The sequence below is a fragment of the Primulina tabacum genome, chromosome 5 (assembly GCF_025594145.1).
Source record: "Primulina tabacum isolate GXHZ01 chromosome 5, ASM2559414v2, whole genome shotgun sequence".
In the NCBI taxonomy this organism is placed as follows: domain Eukaryota; kingdom Viridiplantae; phylum Streptophyta; class Magnoliopsida; order Lamiales; family Gesneriaceae; genus Primulina; species Primulina tabacum.
This window is the reverse complement of record NC_134554.1, coordinates 13,826,101-13,846,044: the sequence shown is the minus strand read 5'-3', so window position 1 is coordinate 13,846,044 and position 19,944 is coordinate 13,826,101. Positions and strand designations below refer to the sequence as shown.

The 19,944-nt window shown below is 35.0% G+C and overlaps 2 protein-coding genes and 1 pseudogene across 3 annotated transcripts; 1 reads left to right on the top strand and 2 right to left on the bottom strand.

Annotated features, from left to right (window-relative positions):
- The first annotated feature begins 3,390 nt into the window (after positions 1-3,390).
- On the top strand, positions 3,391-8,121 carry LOC142546843 (uncharacterized). Of its 2 annotated transcripts, XM_075654795.1 has the most exons (10): positions 3,391-3,548; positions 3,641-3,949; positions 5,008-5,117; positions 5,416-5,484; positions 5,603-5,718; positions 5,900-5,954; positions 6,771-6,891; positions 7,316-7,363; positions 7,527-7,621; positions 7,952-8,121. In XM_075654795.1, exons 2-10 carry the CDS (start codon positions 3,853-3,855, stop codon positions 8,051-8,053), a joined length of 813 nt encoding a protein of 270 aa, XP_075510910.1. In that variant the 5' UTR covers positions 3,391-3,548; positions 3,641-3,852; the 3' UTR covers positions 8,054-8,121. The 2 variants fall into 2 exon arrangements, with proteins under 2 accessions (XP_075510910.1, XP_075510911.1); XM_075654796.1 differs by lacking the exons at positions 3,391-3,548; positions 3,641-3,949 and adding an exon at positions 4,036-4,225.
- Positions 8,122-8,952: 831 nt separating this feature from the next.
- Positions 8,953-11,168, bottom strand: LOC142546842 (nucleoside diphosphate kinase 1). The gene is made up of 4 exons (XM_075654794.1): positions 10,937-11,168; positions 10,540-10,588; positions 9,622-9,853; positions 8,953-9,234 (listed from the first exon to the last, which is right to left on the bottom strand). Exons 1-4 carry the CDS (start codon positions 10,985-10,987, stop codon positions 9,120-9,122), a joined length of 447 nt encoding a protein of 148 aa, XP_075510909.1. The 5' UTR covers positions 10,988-11,168; the 3' UTR covers positions 8,953-9,119.
- A 3,671-nt stretch (positions 11,169-14,839) lies between these two features.
- Positions 14,840-18,826, bottom strand: LOC142546841 (uncharacterized; annotated as a pseudogene).
- Between the last annotated feature and the right edge of the window lie 1,118 nt (positions 18,827-19,944).

Here is a 19,944-nt window from a genome sequence, read left to right as displayed (position 1 = left end):
AATCAATCGTATCTCTTATTGTAACTGCTCAACTTTGAATTGAAACTCACTTGAATTTGGTTCATTCAAATAGATTAGAATTTTTAATTATGAACTTCAATTACTTTTGTCAAAACACAACGTAAGATTCTGATAACTTCTATTTTATATTTAGTATGGATAGAAAAGTTACTATGATATTTAATCACCTAGAAAGGTAATGCGAAAAAAGAAATTAATTTTGTTTTCGTTCTATGATGACTGTTCGATGGAAAAATAACAAGAACATTGTGGGTCGGGGTCAGCAATAATGGTTGCCTCCTATCTCAACTTGCAAAGATCCATCTTTAAGATACTTTTCATAACTTTACAGAAAGAGATGGACAAAAATACTCTCTTTCTTTCTTTTTTTTTTTAAAAAAAATTCTTCTCTTTTTAAGAAAAACCCATAATTTTTTGAAGAAAAAGAAACTGAAAATATTGCTGTGTTGGCTAAAAATGGCACCCCTTTCTTTTGGCGCCATGCTATAATGTAATTAACTCAACTATATAATTTTCTAAACTTTTAAACAAAGCAAAAATTTGTGTGGTCGTATTTTGTGAGACAGATATTTTATTTGGGTCATTCATGAAAAATTATTATTTTTTATGCTAAGAAAATTATTTTTTATTGTGAATATCAGTAGATTTGACCCCGTCTCACAGATAAAAATTCGTGAGACCGTCTCACAAGAGACCTACTCTTTAAACAATATACAAAGAGACCCAGCGAATACGTATGTATTCGAATTATTATGTAGAAAATTATTGTGTATGTTATTGCTCCTCCTCTTGACTTGGAATTTCGTCCACAATATTATGAGAAAGTGGGATCGACAAAGTTGTTTGAAAATGTTCATTCAACTTCAACATCCCACGCATCGCGAAAAGAGACTCGTTTCTTTTTATATTCAATTAATTCTTCTATTTATTAAATATTAATACTATATTGGAGACTCAAGATATTCATATGCGTGTGAGAATCGAGGAAAATATCACTAAATATAATGAAGAAATATTTTGGAGCTGTGGCTGAGGATTTTAGATTAATATAAAAAGTAAATTAGATGATCGTATTGCTTTTGTTTTCAAAGATAATTAAGAAATATTTTCGAGAATAAAACTAGGAATTAACGAAACATTTGTAAAATAATTTGAAAATAGTATATTAAATTGGCTTAGTGGACTGTCCACAAAACACAATGGCTCGAGGACTTGGAAACAATAATATTATACAAGGAAACAATTTGGCCATAGTTAATTTCTAAATTATCGTACCTAAAAAATTATAGGTTAATGGATTCCGATTCTCCCTTCAAATATATGAACATATAGTTGTCGTTTCGAAATTGGTTAGGCACACGGCATGCTAACCACGTCTATGTTTATTTATTTATGAGTAGGTCTCTTGTGAGACGGTCTCACGAATCTTTATATGTGAGACGGGTCAACCATACCGATATTCACTATAAAAAGTAATACTTTTAGCATAAAAAGTAATCATTTTTCATGGATGACCCATATAAAATATACGCATCACAAAATACAACTCGTGAGACGTCTCACACAATTTTTTACCTTTATTTAATTGATTAAAATCCAAAGATCCATTAGCGATTCTTGCCTGTTTCAGTCCCTTTTAGATTAAAAATACACTGCAAATTTCATAAAATGAAATATAGAAATATATATACGTTTATATATGAAAGAATCCTGAAATTAGAAGTTTGCATGCCCCCACCAATTGAAAAGCACACACAAAAAAGGGGGGGATGATTTAGCTAAAGCTTTACGCACTCTCATTACTTTCTTGTTATCGAATATTTATACTTTTACTATTAATATTTATATTTCTTCCTTTTTCTTTCTCTCATTGAACTCATGAGCTCGAGTTTCACAATATTTTCTAATGAAGAGACAAGACGAGTATCATGCGTCGTGTATAGTTTGTAAGTCGCTAATTGTATTTTTATTATAAAATCTAAAATTCAGCTATTAGTAATATAATAGCTGAATAAACGTGTTTGTATCAAGAGATTTGGATTTGAGGAAGTAATTTAAAATGACTCTATATCGAGATGATTTGCTATAATAAATAAAAAAATAACTAGTTGAAATTTGAAATTCATTATCACGAGAGTTTACTCAAATAAATTGACGGATTTGAAATCCTTATCTTCAAATTCATCAATCCAGATACAACCTAAAATTTCGAACGTATCGCCTTGCAACCATTTTTCAATCAGTAGCAAATGAGTCCACATTCCTCCAATACATGCGTGTTGGCCATTATCATAACTGCTAGATGGTAATATGGACATGCAATCACAACTTTAAGACAACACTTGCATTATGAGATGGTCCACTATTCCAAACATCTAATGTGGGAATAATTCCTTTTAAAGCTTAGCTTTTTCCTAACCACTTTTAAAACCTTCTATTTATCTAATTCGCTACATATTTTTATTTGATTAGATATCTTGTGAGACGGTCTCACGAATTTTTATCTGTGAGACGGGTCAACCCTACCGATATTCACAATAAAAAGTAATACTCTTAGCATAAAAAGTAATATTTTTTCATGAATGACCCAAATAAGAGATACGTCTCACAAAATACAACCAAGCGAGACCGTTTCACACAAGTTTTTATCTTTTTATCTATCAGTTGTTTAAGTTAGAAAAAATTGAAGATTAAAAAATTTTGAAATTATTTTTATATTATATGTTTTGGGGGAAGGATGACTGACTATGCCTTGTTTGGAAAGAAGAATAGGCTCATCAACTACGCAATTAACTGCAACTTTTGACTTAGACCTAGATATAGGAAATGAGTTATTGTGATGCCGCATGAATTTATTGCTATCGACTAAGTTATATTAAATCAGGAGAAAATAAGAGAAGAAAAAAGAATATACTCTAATATACCAATAATAAATTTTATCAAACGAGTAGAAGAAGGTTATATTTGCCAAAATCATCGAGCTATACAATTCATAGTATAATTATACTCCAAGACTAGACGCGTGTGCTATTAGAGTATATTCTTGTTATATTTCTAAATATATTATAAAATTTATTGAATTTAATATTTTCATATCTACAATACATATTAGAGTAAGTCTCATGTATAACTGTATCACAAATTTATATCTATGAGAAAAATCGATCTGATTTATATTTACTCTAAAAAATACTACTTGACACGATATTTATTCATAACATAGCTAAGGAAAAATGTGACAATCTCACATTTGAGACAATTGACAGTGAAATCAAATTTTTCATAAAATGCAGTTGCATTCATCAAACAGTAAAATTAGATATAAGATAGCTCAAAGAAACTGACAACTGGGAGGCTTTATTTAAAGCAAAAACCGTTATAAATCCTCGCAAGAAATATCGCACCCTCTCTTAAAACGGACACACCAGGCAACAGAATGACACATTCTCCATTTACGCGCACACACACACAGCAGGGACTCCAACCCGAGTTTCACATTCACGCGGGAATCTCTTCTTCCTTTTATGGTAACGTAATCTACCTCTGAATTCGCGTATCTACGCAGGAACACATTCGGTTTCTTTTGTTTTTTTCATGGTTTTTAGTTGGTATATGACAGATCTTGCGGCAGTGAGGAGGAAATCTTACGTTTCGCTGTAAAGAAACCGCTCAAGAAACGCCTTGGTTCAATCGCGTTGGCTTATCCCGGCTATGATTCGTGTTTTGAATAGCGTATTGTGAGTTTTGATAGGGAAAAAGCTGCTGAGGTGAAGTCTCTTTTTCAGTTTTCGTGGATCGATTGGAATTGGATATTGAGTTATACTTAGAGGAATGGAGGATAGAGGAGCTGGAGGAGGGGGATCGTTTGTGGCGGTTAGGCGGATTTCGCCGGGGCTCGATCGAGGAAGTGCTTGCCACTCATCTTCTGGTACGTGCTGTATATTCTGTGTTCCTTTTCTTTTTTAAAAAATCGACTCTCATCTCTCTATTATTTTTATTTATTTCTCTCTCTTTCTTCATTTTCAGTTTCCACCTAACTTTATCTCTCTTTCGTCTCTTCATCTATCTTTTTGTGCTCGTGTTCCTTTCGGCAGTGTGTGCGTGATTAGCTGTAGAATATTTTTGCAGTTAATCTTGTGAAGGTTCTGGATCTCTAAATTAAAAATTTTGCTTTAATTGATGCCTACTTGCATTGAGATTTTTGGTTAGTTCGATTCGTGATTTCCTAAATCCGCGCATATTTTCCTGTTTTTGGTGGAATTTTTTTAAGATAATTTGTCTGTATAGTTGCATTTTCTACTGTTGGAGATTTTTCTGTTCAATATGCCTCATCGTCATAATTTTCATGCTGTCATTATGATTAAAAATAGGTTAGCATAAGATTCCTTTGTGAAATGTAAGTCTAGAAGATTTATGGGTGAGATTGATAGCTGAGAAAAAAAAAAACAAGTTTATATAGCAGCGCCTAAAGTAATTATTATAATAACTCTCATGTTTGTTTCAAGTTTTGGATTTTGAGCGTAAGATTTCTTCTTCTTTCATTTTTTTTGAGTCCTATTTAATTGAAACCATCTGAAGTAGAGGGTGACATAATGACCTTTTCTCTCTTCTTTTTTCTCTATATCTTCTCTAATAGCGATGAGTTGGTGGATAAATTTGACTGATCTGATGATGTCTGTGATTGAAAGGGGAACGAGACTAAACACCTATTTCTGTTGAACATGCGATTGTTGTCCGAAGAGAAACTTGTGTACCTCTGTAATATTTATAAATGTAGTCTGATTCTATTGTAATAACAGAGCTATTGTTCTCTCGATGCGAGAAATTTAGTAGTGAGAGTCTTGATGCTAAAAAATTGTTGCTATTATTGATTTTACAAAAGCAGAAGTGCTGGTGGCTTCAGATTCTGAGCAAATAAAAAACACTGAATTAAAAATTTTGTTGCCTTATTCCTACTCATCTTTTCCTATCATTTTCTTGTTACAGCCGAGGTTATAGCAGGATCCACAGCATGGCTTGGTCGAGGCCTTTCATGTGTTTGTGCTCAGGGAAGAGACAGTGATGCTCGTCCATCATTTGATTTGACACCTGCGCAGGTAATATCCTTCTGGTGACTAGGGGAGGGGGCATATCTTTCCTATGGGCAAAGCTGGGTTTTTGGTTAGCAGGAAAGTTTTTAAATGACAACCTTTTATCTATGAAACATTTTGATTTTATAATGAAAAGATCTAAAAATAATAAGTCGTGGATTCCTGTTTCTGCATCATTGGCTGTTTTCATGATATCTATGTTAATGTTCAATCTTTCGAAGTTAAACAGAGCTTGTTTAGTTTTTAACTTTGCATTGTGTTTAACCTGAAGCACAGGATCTTGATGTTTCATTTACTGTTTCAGGAGGAATGCCTAATCAGGCTACAGAGTCGAATAGATGTTGCGTATGATAGTTCCTTTCCTGAACATCAGGTATATCCAGTAAGATGCTGATGTCTTCTTGATAAAGATCGGTGCCTTCTAGTTAAATCCAATACGAATTTAACTCTTCTCCTATTTCTCATTGTATTAAGCTGCTTTCATTTTACAGGAAGCTCTGAGGGCGCTGTGGGCTGCTGCCTTTCCTGAGGAGAAACTACATGGTTTAATTTCTGAGCAGTGGAAGGAGATGGGTTGGCAAGGAAAAGATCCATCCACGGATTTTCGGTATATCAATGTTCTCAGTCGACTTTCTCTGGATTTTAAAATAATAATCATAATATTGTTATTATTATATTCAACAATAACTAAAACCATGGTGATAGAAGAAACTTCTTTTGGATCTCAAGGTCTCACACCTTTTCTAACATCATCGTTTGAACCTTTGCCACATGCCGTGCTCTTGCAGGGGTGGCGGCTTCATATCATTGGAAAACTTATTATACTTCGCAAGGAACTATCCAGTATGTCCTCTTCTCTCTTTCTCCTCCCCCCTCTCTGTGTGTGATGCATCCGTGTCGAGGGAAATGACTTGTTCTTATTTATCTTTTTTTTTTTTTTTGTGTTCGAGAACTAATTCTCTATCTCCTTGGTAGATTGGCCATAAATTTTGGTGAATGTTTCATATTCTGGTTCTACTTATTATCCATGTTTACACGAAACTTACAATTTATAGGTTTTTTCTTTATTTCTGCTCTCGTGGATCCATTTCTATGATTAGTAGTCTCATGTGACCTATATAGCTTCAATTGAATTTGTTTCGACCATAATGCATGGTATTTTTCTTAGGTGTCAATTCCGTGTTTATGCAATGAATATTTGGGGTGATGGAAAAGATTGAATTACAGCATGTGTTTTCTGTGCTTTTTCAAAAAGTAAAAGAAAAGCCTCATAATAAAAAGAAAGGATTTCCTTTTTCAAAATTTGTGAATTCTGGTTAAAGTTGAGGGAAAGAAGTGAAATGATATTTATTTATTTTATGTACCATGTCATGGTGAAATAGCTTGATTGCTGAAAGCATCATATATTTAATATGCTAGAGCATTAAACCTCTTTTTTCGACATCCTTTAGGATGAGAAATATATACCAGCAAAAAGGGTGGTTTTCTAAAGGACTATGTTAGGAAGTAGAGGTGGAAGGATCGTGTGTAGCTCACAAGGGCATACATGCCCATATTGCCCCATTCATCGGATTTTCATGATATTTATATGTAGATTTAAGTTGTTCAATACCCTCTCTAAGGTTCGCCAAAATAAGCTTGCCAAATGCTTCTGCGCAGAAATCATTTCAGGATCTTCTTTGGAAGCAAGAAGGCGATCGGGCCTTGTGGGAATACCCATTTGCTGTGGCTGGTGTCAACATCACATTCATGCTTATTCAGATGCTTGATCTTGAAGCAGGTGAATTGTTGCATGTTTTGAAATCCGAGGTGTTCATGAGAATCTTCCAACAATTTATTTATTCTATAATGTGATTTTTGTTCTGCTTCAAGTGAAAATCAGCCAACTTCTTCCTGTCAATTATGAGAACAATCTAAATAATCCGCAACCTGTATTCTACATTTTGTCCGAAGTAAGGACGATGGTTTTAATCTTTGTAATTAGCGCCAAAGTTGTCAATAAATGAACATTTAACATTGTTGGTGGAAATAAACTAACAACTAAAATCATCCAATTATCGTGTAATGCACTGTGGGATTTCGTATCAACTCTGTTTTGGAGTCTCAAGGATTGATATTAGTTTCACTTGTTATATATAGTATGTCAGCAAACACCAGACCCGTTTCTGTTTGGTTGGGCCTAATCTCTTGCCACTTATTTGCAGTAAAACCTCGTACACTAGTGGGAGTCATTTTTTTGAAGTTTCTAACAGGCAAGTCTCTGTAGCTCCTCAACAACCTTTGAGATAGATTCCATGAATTCAGACTTGGTTTGAGAAAATGCATGTGCTAGTAGTTTACTCTTCATGTAATGATGCTCCACAAATGTTCTTATTTAATTATGGTGAATTCTTCTTCAATTTTTTCTCCCCACAGAAAATGAATCTGCATTGGACCTTCTATATTGTATTGCATTCAAGTTAATGGACAATCAATGGCTTGACATGCATGCTTCTTACATGGATTTCAATGTAAGTGTCAACCAGTTTATTCGAATCGAATAGAGTAGAAAATAACATGTAGCCTTCTCGACAGCTCTTGCATATCGTCACTATTCTGAACGATTTTTTATAGACTTTCAGCAGAAAAATCGTTGATAAACATTCCATATGTATATTTTTTTGTTGGCAAAGAGACCTGAAGAAGAGAATAAAGTTTAAAAATTTGACGTATAGTTTTTATAATTCGTCCCTTATCATCACAGAGGAAGTTGCTACTTCCTCATGGAGGAAACTGCAATTTTCCCAATTTTGCATTTCCAATAATATAAGTAACTGCTTCATTCTTACATTTCATCTTAGACTGTGATGAAAGCTACTCGGCGGCAGCTGGAACGGGAGCTCCTTCAAGAAGACATAACACGCCTTGAAGACTTACCTTCATACGAGCTTCTCAGTCGATAGGTGTGGTAACTAATCATCGCATTTGAAAGACAGCATATTCATCGTATAGTTGATGCACCTTTTTTGTTTGATTCATCTTCATTTGCACTGGTTCTCTAGTAGTGGATTGTTTGGGTTTGGATTTTGTGATTTCTGAGTTATGGATTGTTCTTAAGAAACAAGAAAGAAACACACAAGGCAGAGTTGCCTTCATTTGCCAAAGCAGAAGAGTAATCAGAGCTGAGATGCCTTCTTAAAAAAAAATGTTTTATGTGATTGTTGATGGATATCTCATTGCATGAAAAGATAAAACAATACAATGATTACTCGAAAAGTTAGTAGGACGTCGTTCAATTAAAAGAAAAAAGATAAAAGAGTGATTAGTTAATATTTTTATGTTTTAGATGGATAGAAGTGGTTAGAAATCGCAAATTCAATACGAAATCTTGATTATTGAATAAAAAATTTAAAAAAAAATAAAGAATCGTATTAACCTACAGTTTTGTAGATTCCAATCCAATCCAAAGCCAAATCGAAACTGAAAACTTACAAACCGAATCATTAAATTTTTTTTTCTTTTTAAAATTATGTTATTTTGACCCTAGATAACATTTGCCAGTCGTGTGTTTAGATAAATTTATTTGGAATTTTTTTTATTTTACTAAAGAATACACAAAACAATCCCGTACATTTAACTCGGTTTATGAATAATTTGGGTTCTAATTTCACTTTGAAATAGAAATTTCACAAGACCAAAAATACCCAAAATCTAACCACACACCCCCATTCCATCATCCAACGTGAGTTTTGACGATGATTAGGTAAAGAGCCCTTCCAACCGAACTGGGGTGGATTAAAAACTGAAACCATTTGCACACAATCGTGTGGATCACTACCCAGTCAACGACTTAGCACCAAAATAACAATCTCAAAATATTGAATATTTTAATCAACCGCAGGGGAAAATAGTCCAATACATCATGAAGGTCACCATAAACTCAATTTGAAGACAAAACTCATAATCCAGTTGGATGGAATAACAGAGCCATACGTTATAGTCTATGGGAATTCAAATCAAGAAAGACATTCACTCGTAAATCCATGAATGAAGGCTGCTCCTCCATTCAGCGATTCCTTCTGGGAACCAGAGAGCAATCTCCTTCTTTGCACTCTCAACTGCGTCGCTACCATGAATGACGTTTCTACAGTTTCAAGCACATAAATAAGATTGCCAGCACAGAAAAACCATGGGTTTAAACGATTTTAGTAAACAATGCAAACATAAAACGAGAAACTGTGTTGCTTTCAGAATGTTATCTTCTTGTATCAAATTCTTGCATAACGGTATTAAGAATATCTAGCCTAATATAGCAGTGCCAATAGATACCAGAATTGAACATCAAATCTCAAGTAAAACAGCATACAAAACCAAGCAAATAAACAGATAGTCCACACATCTTTGAATGTCGAGACCCATTAATCAATGGAAAAAACATGCAACAAATCCTTATATCCAGGTTACTATGAAATTATCAATCTCATGTAGGATTTGATGGGGCATGATATATGAACAAGAAAGCCAAACTCACCTGCCAATGTCAATAGCATAATCACCACGGATGGTCCCAGGGGCAGACTCAGCAGGATTAGTGGCTCCAATGATCTTCCTGCCAGTAGTTACCACACCCTTGCCTTCCCAAACCATGGCAACAACAGGGCCAGAGATAATATATTCTACGAGCCCATTGAAGAAGGGCTTTGCTGATAAATCTGCATAGTGGCTCTCAGCAAAAGGACGATCAACAGTGATAAGCTTTAACCCTGTACCCAAAACAGATGTAAGATATCAAAACATGCACATAGAAATGCTAAGAAATCAACTTTTTAAAAGTTGGGTGGAACATTAGAGGGCAGAACTTGATCATCCATCATCTTCACGATGCAATGGGTCTTATGTTGTACTGGTGCCATAATCTGAGTCTAATTCTTCAAAACAAATATAAATTGTCTGATCTCAACATCTTGTGAATAAGACAGACCAAAAAATATGTATACTTGTCACACAGTTCATAAAAACACAGTTTTCACTGATGTGTACCTTTGGGAAATTCACTACATTAGGATAACATGTTATGGGCCAGGAACAAGGTGAGTCACAAATCAAGAAAAATTTCCTAGTTTTCTACACCACATCAAAGCAGCGAAATAAAAATGAATTTTATACAACTTAAATTCTTTAAACAAAACGTTTCGAATAGAACACGTCCCTTATTCCATGAAATCAAAATAAAAAAGGACATAATTATGACTAACAATCGTCATCAAAGAATGTGATTATTGATTTCAGTTACACCTCACTTTTGATATAATAAATGAACATCAGACAAAGGAAAGTAAAAGCCCACACACTAGTTTACAACGAATTGTCCAAAAGTAACCATGAATACATTGACTACTATTACTATTGCTGTCGTAGATTAAACGAATACATTAGGGTAAAACGCTACCTTTCAAAGTGAAACCTTTCTGCTCAAACCTGCCAATAATCTCACCAACCTGAATCAAAACAAAGAAAGATACATAAAAAATTAAACAACCTTAATCTCAGCAACAAGTTGTTCTAAAAAACATATCAGATCTAATGTATTTCTTCAATTAAATTAAATTAGAGAAAAACTAAAACCTATTACTTAAATTTCCTTCTTGTACTTCCCCAAAACGAAGACAAAAAAACTCAAAAATTTAAATCCAAACCACAAAATTTATTCAGTAATCCATACAGTTTCGATCTCGCAGAAGAAATATAACCCACTTAGAATTTCATGAATATAGAACACCAAACGTAGAAAAATCATGAAAAAAAATGATCAACATGGTACAATTTAGAACAGAAAGGAGACAAACCAGGCCTCTTTGAACCCCGTCAGGCTTGATCATAATGAAAGTCTGCTCCATTTTTAGAGAAATTTAATCTAATCGTAATGTGAATTTTAGCTTTGAAGCAGAGGTTGAGGCTGTGATAACAATACGAAGAGACAGCTGTATTTATACTTGAACCAGTGGCTCCGAATACAACCTCAAAAACCCTAGCAGCCCATTACTTTGGAATATTCTTCGGGTGAATCCTTTCGGTGATTTCTCTCTTTCTCCCCCCTCTCCCTTTTCACTTTGTGCGGACAAAAATTTTACGATATGATCTGTAATAAAAAAAGCGAGTCAATAATAAATCTACAATCCTATATTGAAATGTTGTGATAACGTGGGAAAATCTACAAACCTATATAGTAATTTAGTTACCTTTGTGTGCAATTTCGATTGCATTTGACTCAAAGATGATGGCTCGTGAATAATATGGACACATGGAGTCCACTCTAACGTTTCTTTTTTAAAAAAAACGTTGGGTGATTTGTTTTACAACTCGTTCTCGGATATGAAATTCTTTCAACAAAAATAAATAAATAAATAAATTGTTTGATTCATTGTCGATTATTTCATAATTTTTTTTAATTGAATCGACCTAATTTTAGAACAAACATTTTTTCAATTGTTTTGATATCCAGTAATTACGATGGTTTGAACGCATTTACATTGTTTTCGCGGTTAATTTTATGAGACAAAACGTATTAGTCAAAATAATCGTTCATATACAATGGGTGGGGTTTCTTTATTAACTCGGGTTTCTATTGCAATTGAAGACTGTACATTGAGCATGGATTGTGAATTTATAATTATTTTTTTTGAACGCCATAAATTTATGATTGTTGGTAAATGTGTGATGTGCTACTTTAAGCGATCGAGGCAAACCTTTTACTTAATATTTTTGTTTCGTAGACCATAGTATGATACAAATTTAAATCTTGTATGATTGATTATACACATACAGAGGGAAATCAGTGCAAAACAAAGATGATATATGCAAAATAAATCACCTGTTCCTATCAAGAAAGTTCATATGCAAGTGCAATACATGACAAATTCCAAACTGAGATTCCACAACGGAAGAAGCTACGAAGATTGAGCATAGCATGGTCCTTAATGATTCGCAACTTCAGAATTCTTTTCGAGCAGGTTCATCTAAATTTGCTCCCAAGAATGTAACGGAGGGATTCAAACACCACTTTATGTAAATCAAGGAAGAGATTAGAATGTAAGAAAAAATGACACATGCCAATTCATATCAGAAAAAAAAATAAACGTATGGAAAATGATGACGACCATAGCCTACATTTTTATTAACGATACAAGCCGCCTTAACTTTAGAAAATTGAGACGCACATGCGCCTCTTTTTTTGACAATAAAGCTCCCGCAATCATTCATCGATGGTATGAAAAATGCTATAAATAACAATGATTTAGGTCTCCAAACACACATATAATAAGAACAAAACACACCATCTATAGAGAGTAGTTGGAGTACTTAAAAAACATCAATTAGAGAAAAACAAAAAACTTCCAAATTATTCAATGACTAGAGGTAACATTCAATTCGCTTCCGTATATTATGTATCATGTTTATAAATATGTTAGAAACATGATTTTTGAGAAAAAAATTCTGACATTTGATATCAGAGTCGTGATACCTCTGCTTTGAAATTTTGTTTTCATTTTCTGAAAATCTGATATCATAAAGTTTTGGAAAAATTTGTTTCTGGGAATTTAAGAAATATAAAAATTGAAGATAAGATAAAATAATATTAAGAAACTTATTTGAGAATTTTGTTCACGCTTGCACTTTGAAGTCGTGAAGATAACAATATTCAGTTTCCTGATTTTTCAAAAAATTTTGAGAAAAGAAATTTTGAAGACAACAGATTTCAAAAAAAAAAAAAAATCGGAGAAGTTGAAGCCGATGTTCAAGTCACTCGTGCATATATATGCAGTATCCCACTAAGGTTTCCTCCGGGTCCTATTACACAGCTTCCTTCGAATTATAAATATTATTGCAGATTCACCACTGGATAAACATCAGAGCAGTGAATATACCAACTTCTGCTGCAAATCTCAAAGTAATACCAAATAACAAAAGCTGAGCCTTCAAACTCTTGGATTGCGAATTGTTTAGAAGATCATTCTTAATTCGATATCAGAGACCTCGAGCAGCAAAAAAATTGATCCAGTTCTTTACGGTTATGTAAAACTAATATTTCTTGGGGAAAAAAAGGTCAAAAAAACTGACACTAATATTTTTCTTGAAAACCACAACATATAAAAAAAAATTTAGAGGGGCAGACAAGCGCACACAAATTTGTCACAACACACACTAGCGACGTATTCTATTATAAATATAGATATAGAGAATAAATTTACAAAGCTATAAACAGATAACATCGCCTAACAAATGAAAAGATCAGTCAATACATGAAAAACTTGTTCTTCAAACTCTTTTAACCTGGGGAATTTCCAAATTCCAACCCTGTCTACTTCCGACATTAGTTGATAACATAATAAATAAATAAATAAATAAATAAAGAATGAGATCACACCTACTTGCCATTAGTAAAATTTAGAGCTAACAACAGTCGTGAGAAGTAACTATTATCATTTTTTTTTATCAAACTCACCAGGGTAAATTTGAGAACATATGCATTAATCTATTACTCGAGGGGTTTTTGGTAATATATTTCTTGGGTAGAGCTCCCGGTTCTCGGAACCACATGGGTTTAGACTTATCCAAAATCAATATAGGATCATTCCCATTACGAGAGAACCTCTTTCATTCTTTGAGGGCACCAATCAAATAACTATCTTTAAAGAAATCACTCAAACCAAGAACGATCCTATTATGTTGTATACTCAGAGAAACTCGTTTTGCCATATAAATTCACAAGGTAGGGTCAAAAACAAAGTGCATTACTAGCAGAATCCATTTACCTCGTCAATAACATCTCTCGTTCCATTTCCAAGTCCATTAATATCAGGTTAAATATTTTCTCTGCTGATCCCGAGCATGTCATGCTCTGGAAGCTATAGTAGGCATGGAATACCATCACTTTCAACAAAATATAATCATGGGCTGAATCAAGCCTTGACTAACCAAAATATGCACAATGTGATTTTGGCAGGGTTGCTGTGAGCACATGTCAAAGTTGGGGAGGGGGCCCTTTCTAAAGAATAGAAGTACCAACTCGGTAGCAAAATAAGCTTCCAACACCACCAATTTCCCATCCACTTAGTATCAACATCCAATGCCATAACCAATGGTTTTCAAAAACTATTAACACTAAACTCACATCCATAAGTTCCTCAGACTTCATCTTGAGGAACACAAGGCCATCCCAAGGAAAGGTATCACTGACACGTAAAACGAGTTAAAAACGTTCATGTTTCTTTCTTTCGGTGTCGATCAGTTTGTTATTCACACACATTTTACAGTCAATCTCACTACGATCCAATGAAATGAAACTGTTTCAAGCATAATAACAAAGCCATAGCGGTTAACATCAAATGCCATCAATGAAACATTGATGCTTTAATCCAGTTTAAGCACTAGTAAAATTCAATATCTGATGCAGGCGAAAGTAAAATAACACATCAATAAAAACAATGGGAAACCAATCGTCCAATTAATAAATTCATTTCAATAAACTAATGGCGCACCAAACAAATAGAAAATCCAAACCCACTGATAAGCAAATCCTATCCAGTCAAAGCTCACTGCTTGAGCAATTTTGGCTAAATTGCTGACATAAAGAACCGGGGTTTTGTCCATTATCTTACTCCCAAGCTTTTGCATCTATAAATCATAGAAATTTGGAAGGAACACAACTGGCGTGGTTTAATAATGTAGAAAGCCCAACTTCAAAGACATTAACTTAAAATCCATTTTTATCATATCCAGATGATGTCTAATTTTGTTCAAGCATATAATGCCTCAAGATCGTGAGGAGCCAAATGTCACACACCTTTCAACAATTTCCAGTGTCACCCATTAAACAAATAAATCACTTTCTTTCCCTTACAGTTCAAATAGGGACCAAAAAACAAGAATCCTTAAAAGTCCAGAGACTGATATGTAGTCTTCCTTAATTTCCAAGAAAGTCAGAATACCTTAAAGCAGAAAATATACAGGATGATTAAAATATCCAAACACAGATCTTAAATCGTCTGGTACACAATCCAAGGCCTACATATTTCTCAACCCTCTAAGAGGCTGCATAAGATCAAACTCCGCTTGAAATGCAAGCATCCAAGTGCATAACTTCAAACAATCCACATCCTAAGCAGCCTCTTCTCAATTCCAAACTCTGCCACGGACAATGTCAAGAATGATCATAATTCTCCTCACCCTTCAAGTGCAGCACTTAGGAAGAGGGTACATAACCATAACTCCGCACCATGATTAAAATCGAAACCAGCCCAGAGAATAGAATAATTTATCTGCTTCACCCAATAAAGAAGAAAAAGTAAAGGCATGAAGAAAAAGACATACCTCAATAATATGATCCAGAGCCTCCACTTCCTGTATAACTATTTCCACTTAAACCGCGCCCAGAATAGAGTGATGAGTAAGAACTACCACCAACCTACAAATTTCACAGAGAATCATGCGTTATAAGGCAATTTCAAGAAATGAGTACGAGAATCTAGGTGATAAAAGGGATTACAAACATACATCATTCCCGCGAGACATATAACCCCCGGCAAAGTTTGGTGAGTACATTCCACTAACATCACGGCCACCATATGAGCCTGCAAGGAGAATAATATTAATCATTGTTCCTCAAATACCGTCATTGAGATACACAACAAATAGCACTAAAAAAACTAGCGAAAAAATAAGTGTCAGATTAACTACTAAAAAAATTCATTCAATTAAGTGTAAATCCTGAGACAAAGTTCAACTGTAACTCATACTCGGTCGATCAGTGTAAAGCCCATGAGAATCATGACCAGACAGGGAACTTCTACTTCCACCGTATCCTAGATTTGATCTTCCAAGCCTGAACGTAGAAGGAACATGAAAAGGAAGGATAACAGCTTTTTTAACAAACCAAAAAAAAGTAATAACTGACAGACCTATCACCGTAAGCATCCCCATAATGAGTAACACTTCCAGCTGTATCATAATCCAAACGAGCCCGAGAATGACGCACTCCTGTCTCACCATAGCGTGATGGTACTTCGTCCTTGAATGTAATATCTATGTTAATTTCTTATCTCGGAATTATCATGGTATGAGAATTGTATGAGATATCCGGAGAAACGCCTAAGAGGTTAAGGTCATTACCATAACAGCATATGATCGTTTGGACCCAGACATAGAATCATATTCACGTCCACGCACCTCACGGTAAACCGGAGGTGGCCTCTCGTACCTCTGACTGTAGCCATCATCAACGTAAGTTTTTCTCACAGAGTGAGACGTACCACCTCTAGGCACATCGGGGTAACCTGATCCATGTGGAGAATAATCATTCTTGTACAATTGACGTCTATCCAAAGAAATCCTGGAACTATAGTCTACAGGAGCTCTGCTTCTAGGAGGTGGAATCTCCTCACGATGAGCGTAGTCTCTCTTCAAACCTCCTTTGGGATATAGTGGGACTATAGAGAAAATATCAGAAAACAGTGCATAAAATGGAAAAGCATTTCTAACATATTCGAAACTTTTGCATACCAGGTGGTCTCCTATCATAAGACCTGAGCAAGGGTGGCATGGGTCTGCTCCTTGAAGGAACAGCCATAACAGGTTTTCTTTCTCGGATGCTTGCCTGGCCTTGTGAATCCTCGATGAACCACAGATGCCAAACGAGGCCCATTTCCTCTAGAATTGTGAAGAGGAAGGCTACGAGGAACAGGACCCCATGAGCTCCTAACACCCCGAATTGATCTGCTCACAGGTCGAGAATCTCCACGAGCAACATGTTTTCCTTTGCCTCTCTGAAGGGGCCTGGACAATCTAGCTCTAACTTTTGCCTGAAACATGCAGCAATTTAACACAGCTCAAACACAGGAGTACCTGTAAAAAAACCCACGGCAAAGTTTGAGAAGCAACCTTATTTTTGCCTTCACCCAAATCCTCATTATTGATGCTTTTAGCACAAGTCACAGCTGCATCATGGGTGTCAAATGTTACAAATCCAAAATCCTTTCGCCTTGCAGATGGCATATTACGGGCAAGCTCTACTTTTTCAATCTTCCCATATAATTTAAGAAGTTCCTTAACATAATCCTCATCCCAAGTAGCAGAAAGACCATCAATAAATACAGTCTTGACCTGAAATTATGTTGCGAATTCAGTAAAGCATCCAATATTCAAGAAAGGTATTTAAAACGACATGCAAAATAAGTCAGCCCATAATCCCAAGAAATGAATAAACAGAGAAATACAGAACTTTAATTGCATAAAATTTACCCTGAACAATTTTTTTTCTTTAATCTATGGGTGAGAGTGCGTGCTATTTACAAAAATGCAGGATCAATCTCTTTATATATATACACATATTGGTCAAACTAGATGCTCAACCTCTCATCATCATCTTCATTTTTTTATTCCACAGCACACGCCTATAATCAAGTCAGGAGTAGATCAACTCGTAACAACTAATGGAAAATAAGTAAGTTGCTTGAAAGTGTCCGAGGGCCAATTCAAAACAGAAAGATACTTGTCAAGACACCACTAGAGATGTTTCTCGGATCAATAATTGCCACGTGCTACAAATGGTAGTACGGATGGAAATAAAGCTTTAACTAAGCAGGGAACTCCACCCCTTTAGCCAAGTAGAAAGCTTATCCACTTATGTACCTGAGCCATTATTTCATCACCAGGGTCAATGAATGAATCTGCAAAGGAAACTTTGGCGGGCCTATCAACACCAAACACCACATCCCTTTTCTGTAGAAGCTTAAAAGCATCCATGGCATCAGCCCGTGAGGAAAACTCCAAGAAGGCAAAACCACGATTCATCCCCACATTGTTACTGTCTTCGACCAATGTTAAGTCCTCAACATTCTCTACACCATAATGCTTCAACTTCTCTTTCAACTGGAAGCACACCAAGTAGCAGTGAGCAGCAATTGAGAGATTTGCCGAAAACATATTGCCAATTAACAATAAACAATCTACTTACAGCTGCTTTTGTCCATGTCCTGCACACGTTACCTAAGAATAAAGTATCACTGTCTTGACTTGGGCTAACACCGCACTGCTTGCCATTAACCTGGAGATTTGGGTATTTAAGAAGTGACCCAATAAATAGTAAAATAATGAGTCATGACAACTACTTATCAAGAAAGTACCACAGGGTTTTTTAGCTTCACACAAGCTCGTTTTGCTTGTTCCACAGTTGCAAAACGCAAGAATGCAAAACCCTTGTTCTTTTTAGTCTGAGGATTCATCAGAAGTCTAACTTCGGTGACTTCACCAACTTCACTGAACACTTTTCTTAGATCGTTCTCTGTAGCATCCTTGTCCAGTCCCCCAACAAAAATTTCAAACTCCTTCCTCTTGCGTCTTTCTTTGACAAGCTCATGGTGTTCTTCTTCCTCGGCAGCACTAATCATCTCAGTATGCTCCTCCCCAACACGCTCATCATCTTCTTCATGTTCAATTTCTTCGACTGCATCTTCCAATTCCTCCTCCTCAACATCTTCTTCTTCATCTTCACCAATATCTGCCTCATCCAATTCTTCCTCTACTTTGTCTCCTTCTGTATGATCATCAATCTCCTTTTCATCATAATCTACACTGCCATACTCTTCAGCTTCATATTCAGGGTCATTATCCTCAAAATCTATCCTTTCATCTTTTTCATACTCACCAACAAGTTCTCTGGCATCAACGTCCTCTGCCATGTAAAAACAGTGAGATATACATATCCAGAATACACTCAGGAGATTGAATCCACTTCTGCTTTGCGGTAATCAGTAAAATCCTTCTAAAATGTAACCAAGATACACGTGTAAAAGAAAAGAGAGCGAAATCCTCCAAAGCTCAAATAACACGTCTTTAGAACTAAAACCTTCACGTTCTAGCTATTCCGCTAACAGAAAAAGATAGGGCCACAAACCCTCGAACTTTAAACCCATGTTGCCTTCAGAAGAAAGGGTATATGAGAAAGAAAAAAGGCAGCTGGAAAATCATATGAACGTGCGAAACACCATTCAATCTTTAACTCCACGAAGGAAAGGGTAGATCATTAAATTGCGATTATTTAGATCCTTTCAATGTTTAACTACATTATATGGAATATGTAATTAAATTGTATGAGAATTCAGTCAATAATTGTGAGAAACACAAAAGGAGAGATTATATCCAAGTATAATTGATTGCTTTATCCTATGGAATTCCGTGTGTATGCTACTAATGCTCATCGTTCAGATAAGAAATCTCAACCTTGGTTAAAAAAGAAACTGCATACCATAACAAGAAATTATAACATAAATGTACTTCCAAGAAAATCTCTTCTAAGCATCTCAACATATCGAACAAGAAACATCAAATCTATGTAAATATCAAAAAAGTTTAAATGAGAAATCAAATTTTCTTTAAAAGACAAAGAATTCATGAGCACTTTTAAACTGGAACTTACGTATCCAGATAACAGAACAATTAGAAGATGAATGGCTCTGTCAGATAGTATAAAAGGAATTAAGAAAACTATATTATGACTAAAGCCAAATCCGTTATCCTCTTGCCTTTCAACTACATCGCTGGATAATTTTTTAGTTTAAGGGAAAGAACTGACGCGTGCTTGACACATGGCATCGGCAAAACCAAAAAGGACATTTTACAGTAGAAATAAGTCAAAACCTACATAATACAATTGTATGTCTTGGGACAAGTTAAGTAAATTATATTATGATTACCGGTAATTCCGTTATCTCTAGCTTTTTACAACTACATTTCTAACTAATTTTTTGTTGGAAAGGAAAGAATTGATGTGTGCTCTGCACGTGGCATCAGCACAATG